At 37.7% G+C, this 7,550-nt stretch overlaps 1 protein-coding gene across 1 annotated transcript in view; it reads right to left on the reverse strand.

The window, feature by feature from the left end:
• The window catches only part of LOC117326445 (tyrosine-protein phosphatase 99A-like), a 29,658-nt gene extending 22,108 nt beyond the window's left edge, over positions 1-7,550 (reverse strand). Inside the window, exons 1-4 of the mRNA XM_033883194.1 lie at positions 7,442-7,550; positions 7,158-7,303; positions 6,715-6,850; positions 6,168-6,299 (exon numbers count right to left, since the gene is read on the reverse strand). Of these exons, the coding sequence (XP_033739085.1) occupies positions 6,168-6,299; positions 6,715-6,850; positions 7,158-7,303; positions 7,442-7,525 (498 nt within the window). The 5' untranslated portion in view covers positions 7,526-7,550. The remainder of the gene's footprint in view (positions 1-6,167; positions 6,300-6,714; positions 6,851-7,157; positions 7,304-7,441) is intronic.

Genomic DNA, 7,550 nt, shown 5'->3' on the forward strand with positions numbered 1-7,550 from the left:
TCAATGTTATCTCCTCAACCCCCAAATTTCTGGACTTTTTGTAAAAAATGAAGGTAAAAAAGGCCGGGCGAGAAAAAAAATCAGGATTAGAGCCATTATCTAGATAAAACAGTCGAAACACAGACACAGGACACGGAACCGGGCTAGTGACAACAAAACAACCAGCTATATTACCAAACACTGATCTGGGGTAGTGACAACAGAACAACCAAACACATCACCGAATACCGAATCGGGGTAGTGACAACAGAACAACCAGACACACACCCATACATTGAACCGGGGTAGTGCCAGCAGTACAACCAGACATACCACCGGACCCCGAGTCACGCTATATACCGCTACCATTGAAATACAAAATTATGTCCGTATCTTCCCTGGTCTATGGTCCTCCATGTAACTCTACATGGGTTATATTTTCATTATCAATCCCCCCTGAATCTAAATTCCTCTCTAAATTCTGCTACAATTCCTCGAAGATGAGAATCCCATCCGAAAATGTGCTAGTCGGTCCCATCATCTGGTTTCCAGGGACGCTGGATGGCACAAAATGTCATATAAGGTAGTTCGCTATAGGGACCACGGAACCAAATGATTTCCCATAGACGGTAATGTTAACGTTTATCACTGTACTGCTTAAATGGAGTTTTCAACACTGGTCCAGTAGCAATAATTTTGAAGTATGTCATCTCGGAAACCTCTAAATGGAATTATAAAAAATTCTACCAATTTGAACTTTTTTTATATGGGGGCCGCCATCTTGTATTGAAATCAGCACCAAAAATTCATCTAAATTAATAACAAAATACACACTTACTTACCTCCCCCTGACAAAAACAGGCTAGCAAAAAAATGACTGTTTTTCTATATATTTTACATCTATATGTATTGCCCGACCCACATATTAAAACTTTGGAAACTTCTCTCATCTTAATATCCAATCAGTAGGCCCCGATGTATTCACCTTCCTATTAAATCTTCTGCCCAAACGGGGAAAACCCACATTCTATTTTTTATTTGGTTCCGTGGTCCCTATAGAATCGTACACATTTTTCAAATTTAACTTTTCTGGGACAGGATAGGACCATAGGGTATGATGTCCAAATAGGAAGTGGCTGGCTGCAAGTCTTGGGCTGGTAGGTCAAGTCTTCTATTGGTACCGGAGATGGAGATTCGTATTAGAAAAGGACATAAAAATTGAAACAAATTTTTAGTTAAAATAGAAATATCTTGCTGAATTTTAAATCCAGATAGATGTCTTTTGGTCATATAAGAGTATTGATATTGTACTACTGAAAAATATAAACAAATAAGAAATACCCTGAAGATCAAGGGCAGATAACTCCATACTATCTCCCCACCCCCCTTATTTCTCGCCTTTATCTTAAAAAAAACCTAGGACAAGAGCATTTTTGTATATAATTGAGTCAAACACACACACAGGACAGTGGGCCGGGCTAGGGACAACAAAACTACCAAAATAACCACCAGAAATCGAACCGGGGTAGTGACAACAGAACAACCAATCACATCACCGAACACCGAACCGGGCTAGAGTCAAGAGTACAACCAGAAAAAACACCACAAATCGAACCGGGGTACTGACTACAGAACAACCAGACACACCACGGGACTACGAAACACGCGTTATACAGCTACCATTGAAATAAATACTATATTTTCCTATTAACCTGGTCTATGGCCCCCTTTACACTGTACACAGGCCCATATTTTCATTATAAACAAGCTCAGAATCTAATTTCCTGCTTAAATTCTGCCAAAATATCTCCATGATGAAAATACCAGCCGAATATGTTCAGATCGGTCCCGTAATCTGGTGTCCAGGGACGCTGAACGGCATAAAATGTCAAATCCCGTAGCTCCCTATAGGGACCACGGAACCAAATGATTTCCCATAGACGGTAATGTTAACGTTTATCACTGTACTGCTTAAATGGAGTTTTCAACACTGGTCCAGTAGCAATAATTTTGAAGTATGTCATCTCGGAAACCTCTAAATGGAATTATAAAAAATTCTACCAATTTGAACTTTTTTTATATGGGGGCCGCCATCTTGTATTGAAATCAGCACCAAAAATTCATCTAAATTAATAACAAAATGCACACTTACTTACCTCCCCCTGACAAAAACAGGCTAGCAAAAAAATGACTGTTTTTCTATATATTTTACATCTATATGTATTGCCCGACCCACATATTAAAACTTTGGAAACTTCTCTCATCTTAATATCCAATCAGTAGGCCCCGATGTATTCACCTTCCTATTAAATCTTCTGCCCAAACGGGGAAAACCCACATTCTATTTTTGATTTGGTTCCGTGGTCCCTATAGCATCTTTCACATTTTTCAAATATAACTTTTCTGGAACAGGATAGAACCATAGGATATGCTATTAAAATATGCAGTGCCTGACTGCAAGTCTAAGGCTAGTAGGTTAATTCTTCTATCGGTACCGGAGATGAAATTCTTAAGAGAAAACGACATTAAAATTGAATTAATTTCGAAATGTTAATTTTAACATCTTGATAAGCTTTGAATTTAAAGTGATGGATTTTGGTGATAAGCCGAGTATAGATATCGTGCTACTCAGAAATATAAACAAATAAGATATAATAAAGATCAGGGGGAGATAATTCAATGTTATCTCCTCAACCCCCAAATTTCTGGACTTTTTGTAAAAAATGAAGGTAAAAAAGGCCGGGTGAGAAAAAAAATCAGGATTAGAGCCGATATCTAGATAAAAGAGTCGAAACACAGACACAGGACACGGAACCGGGCTAGTGACAACAAAACAACCAGCTATATTACCAAACACTGATCTGGGGTAGTGACAACAGAACAACCAAACACATCACCGAATACCGAATCGGGGTAGTGACAACAGAACAACCAGACACACACCCATACATTGAACCGGGGTAGTGCCAGCAGTACAACCAGACATACCACCGGACCCCGAGTCACGCTATATACCGCTACCATTGAAATACAAAATGTATGTCCGTATCTTCCCTGGTCTATGGTCCTCCATGTAACTCTACATGGGTCATATTTTCATTATAAATCCCCCCTGAATCTAAATTCCTCTCTAAATTCTGCTACAATTCCTCGAAGATGAGAATCCCATCCGAAAATGTGCTAGTCGGTCCCATCATCTGGTTTCCAGGGACGCTGGATGGCACAAAATGTCATATAAGGTAGTTCGCTATAGCATCTTTCACATTTTTCAAATATAACTTTTCTGGAACAGGATAGAACCATAGGATATGCTATTAAAATATGCAGTGCCTGACTGCAAGTCTAAGGCTAGTAGGTTAATTCTTCTATCGGTACCGGAGATGAAATTCTTAAGAGAAAACGACATTAAAATTGAATTAATTTCGAAATGTTAATTTTAATATCTTGATAAGCTTTGAATTTAAAGTGATGGCTTTTGGTTAATAGCCGAGTATAGATATCGTGCTACTCAGAAATATAAACAAATAAGATATATAATAAAGATCAGGGGGAGATAATTCAATGTTATCTCCTCAACCCCCAAATTTCTGGACTTTTTGTAAAAAATGAAGGTAAAAAAGTCCGGGCGAGAAAAAAAATCAGGATTAATGTCGACATCTAGATAAAAGAGTCGAAACACAGACACAGGACACGGAACCGGGCTAGTGACAACAAAACAACCAGCTATATTACCAAACACTGATCTGGGGTAGTGACAACAGAACAACCAAACACATCACCGAATACCGAATCGGGGTAGTGACAACAGAACAACCAGACACACACCCATACATTGAACCGGGGTAGTGCCAGCAGTACAACCAGACATACCACCGGACCCCGAGTCACGCTATATACCGCTACCATTGAAATACAAAATGTATGTCCGTATCTTCCCTGGTCTATGGTCCTCCATGTAACTCTACATGGGTCATATTTTCATTATCAATCCCCCCTGAATCTAAATTCCTCTCTAAATTCTGCTACAATTCCTCGAAGATGAGAATCCCATCCGAAAATGTGCTAGTCGGTCCCATCATCTGGTTTCCAGGGACGCTGGATGGCACAAAATGTCATATGCGGTAGTTCGCTATAGCATCTTTCACATTTTTCAAATATAACTTTTCTGGAACAGGATAGAACCATAGGATATGCTATTAAAATATGCAGTGCCTGACTGCAAGTCTTAGGCTAGTAGGTTAATTCTTCTATCGGTACCGGAGATGAAATTCTTAAGAGAAAACGACATTAAAATTGAATTAATTTCGAAATGTTAATTTTAATATCTTGATAAGCTTTGAATTTAAAGTGATGGCTTTTGGTTAATAGCCGAGTATAGATATCGTGCTACTCAGAAATATAAACAAATAAGATATATAATAAAGATCAGGGGGAGATAATTCAATGTTATCTCCTCAACCCCCAAATTTCTGGACTTTTTGTAAAAAATGAAGGTAAAAAAGGCCGGTCGAGAAAAAAAATCAGGATTAGAGTCGATATCTAGATAAAAGAGTCGAAACACAGACACAGGACACTGAACCGGGCTAGTGACAACAAAACAACCAGCTATATTACCAAACACTGAACTGGGGTAGTGACAACAGAACAACCAAACACATCACCGAATACCGAATCGGGGTAGTGACAACAAAACAACCAGACACACACCCATACATTGAACCGGGGTAGTGCCAGCAGTACAACCAGACATACCACCGGACCCCGAGTCACGCTATATACCGCTACCATTGAAATACAAAATGTATGTCCGTATCTTCCCTGGTCTATGGTCCTCCATGTAACTCTACATGGGTCATATTTTTATTATAAATCCCCCCTGAATCTAAATTCCTCTCTAAATTCTGCTACAATTCCTCGAAGATGAGAATCCCATCCGAAAATGTGCTAGTCGGTCCCATCATCTGGTTTCCAGGGACGCTGGATGGCACAAAATGTCATATGCGGTAGCTCGCTATAGAGACCAACCAACCAATTGTTTTCCCATAGACTTTAGTGTTAACGTTTTGAAGTATTTCATTCCAATTCTTGAATTCAATATGACAATTATGGTTTATAACAAAAGTTTAGGGTCTGATATAACACCTAATCCAAAAAAAAAGTTGGGTCCTTCAGCTAAAATTTTCTCCAGGGTAGCCATTTTGAAAATGAGTATTTCGCAGTAAAATTTCTCAGAAATCTTAAATGTTTACCTGTAAATTATTATTACCTGAACTTTTGGGGAAAAAATCAATCGGACTTACGAAATAATTAATATCAACATTTCTTATTGATAGTTACCTATCAGGCTACATATCTATTTTCTCGCTTCATAACATACCGGCCAATCAGTGGCTGCCAGACATTTCATCCTTGGCTCAACTTTCTATACACAGGGGCTGTTTCAAAAATCTATTTTTTCAAAAGGTTGGTTGTTCCCTATAGGACTGCCTTGCTCAGCTCTCCATGACTCGTGTAGTCAGAATGAAACCCTTTAACCGACTGTTATGGTAACACTCACTGTCAGTAGTTTTGTGTACTATCGTTTATAGTATGGCCATGTAGCCGCTAGTTTACTAAACTACTGTCATGTTGTCCTATAGTATGTGTGTTGAGTGTGTGACAGAATTGTATAATTTGTCCCTGTGTCTCTATATTTTTACATAGTTTTTAGTGGTATCCTAAAAAACTATCTGAACTTTATATATCTAGAGTTTGTGTTTATTTGCCAGACTTCACGTACAAATTATGACCCAGAATGTAGAAGAATGTAAAGACCCTGACGGACCCAAGATCACCGAACCTGGGTATAAATATTTCGGTGTCGGTTTGAGGTGAAAAGCCGCTCCTTTTACATATATCATAGTATATATTTATACTGTTTTTCATTAATGACATTATTATAGTATTTCTTCAAGTGACGAAAAAACTTTATAATGATAACAATATAATGAGCATGCATATCCAGCTTCCACTTTGCAATATAAAGGTTGGGTTTATACTAAAATAATTATATCAATGATATCAACAATGAATGAACGTAATGACAGGAACTATATATGTTATTTTTAAGATAGACAATCATATATCAACGATACTCCCCAGGTGGGAATGTTGACAGTATAGATATATATTCATGGTGTTTAACTTACTGCATACTGCTGCGCTGGTATATTATCCTCAAGCATGTCTGTGAGGACTCTGCAAAAGTCTGTCTTTGACATGCTTGAAGTCATCACTGTTAAACCCTCCAACAAGACAAAATGAAGCATTTCATACTGCTTCTGTAATACAACAACACAACATATCAAGACTTAAACAATATCCGGCTTTAGATTTATCATCGGAATGAAATGTGAATATACTTTATCTAGGATAATAATTCAAAATAAAAGTGCCTAACTGGTAAATGGTACAAGATATAACATATTGCCGAACTAACAACATTACGTGAGAAGAATGCATTCATTTAGCCAGACAATACTAACATTTTTTGCTATCAACAGATACCAGTATTGATTTAGTTTACTTGCTAATGTTGTTTTCTACAAGTAAAATATACATCATCGATTGAAGTGAATTATTTTTAGCACAAGATTGTGTATTCCCGATTTGAAAGCCATAATTCTCTATTTCGACATCCGCATAAAATATTGATGACACAGCCTCGATAATATCGATAAAACCAAGAAATCTTACCGCTGTTTGTATCATATTCATTCTGTCCTTTCGCATCATTTCAGTGTAATCAAACACGTCGATTTCTACACTGCTTGTTCCTTGTTTCATTAATGCATCCAGTCCAATATAACTACCTGTTCGGCCGATACCGGCGCTAAATAAATGGTTTAAGTATAGACCAAGGCTCAGTATTACATCTTTATGATTTCCATCGTTATTCATGAAAGATAAACATTTTACAATAAGCACAGTGTGTTATTCTCGATAAGCACATACCTCTTTATGTTATTGGTAGTGCGATACGATAATGATATTTTTGTGTGAACAATAATTTATGACATCCATCATACAATACCCATTTGAGGAAAAGAGAGTAAGACGATATTGTTTGTTGGTATTTCATCCTTTACAATGTAATATATACGCAAACAATGGAAATGTAAACTAAAAAACATACATACCTGCAGTGTACAATCAAGGGACCTTTATGCGCTGTATGCCCACTGTTCACCCGCTTGTAAAACTGGAGGAGTTCGAAAGGTTCAGGAACTCCATGATCTGGCCACCTTGTGAAGTGGTATTGTATGATTCGTCTGGTGCTGTTTGTCTGTAACATCGATGACATGTGAGCAACATCAACCACGTTGTGCTGATTTCAGAAAATAGAAATTGGTCAAATTTCGTATCTTATCCATGTGATATGTTTGCCTTTTTCAAGATGAAAATAGATTCTATTTGACATTACCTGTTTGTTTTTCACTACAAGTTTCCGGATGGTATAGTAGGCGTACGCTACCTCTTCCTGTAGTGTCACTTGGAACAGTCCCATTTCTAGAGGATGGCCGTCATCTCCT

The sequence above is a fragment of the Pecten maximus genome, chromosome 4, assembly GCF_902652985.1.
Source record: "Pecten maximus chromosome 4, xPecMax1.1, whole genome shotgun sequence".
NCBI classification, from domain to species: domain Eukaryota; kingdom Metazoa; phylum Mollusca; class Bivalvia; order Pectinida; family Pectinidae; genus Pecten; species Pecten maximus.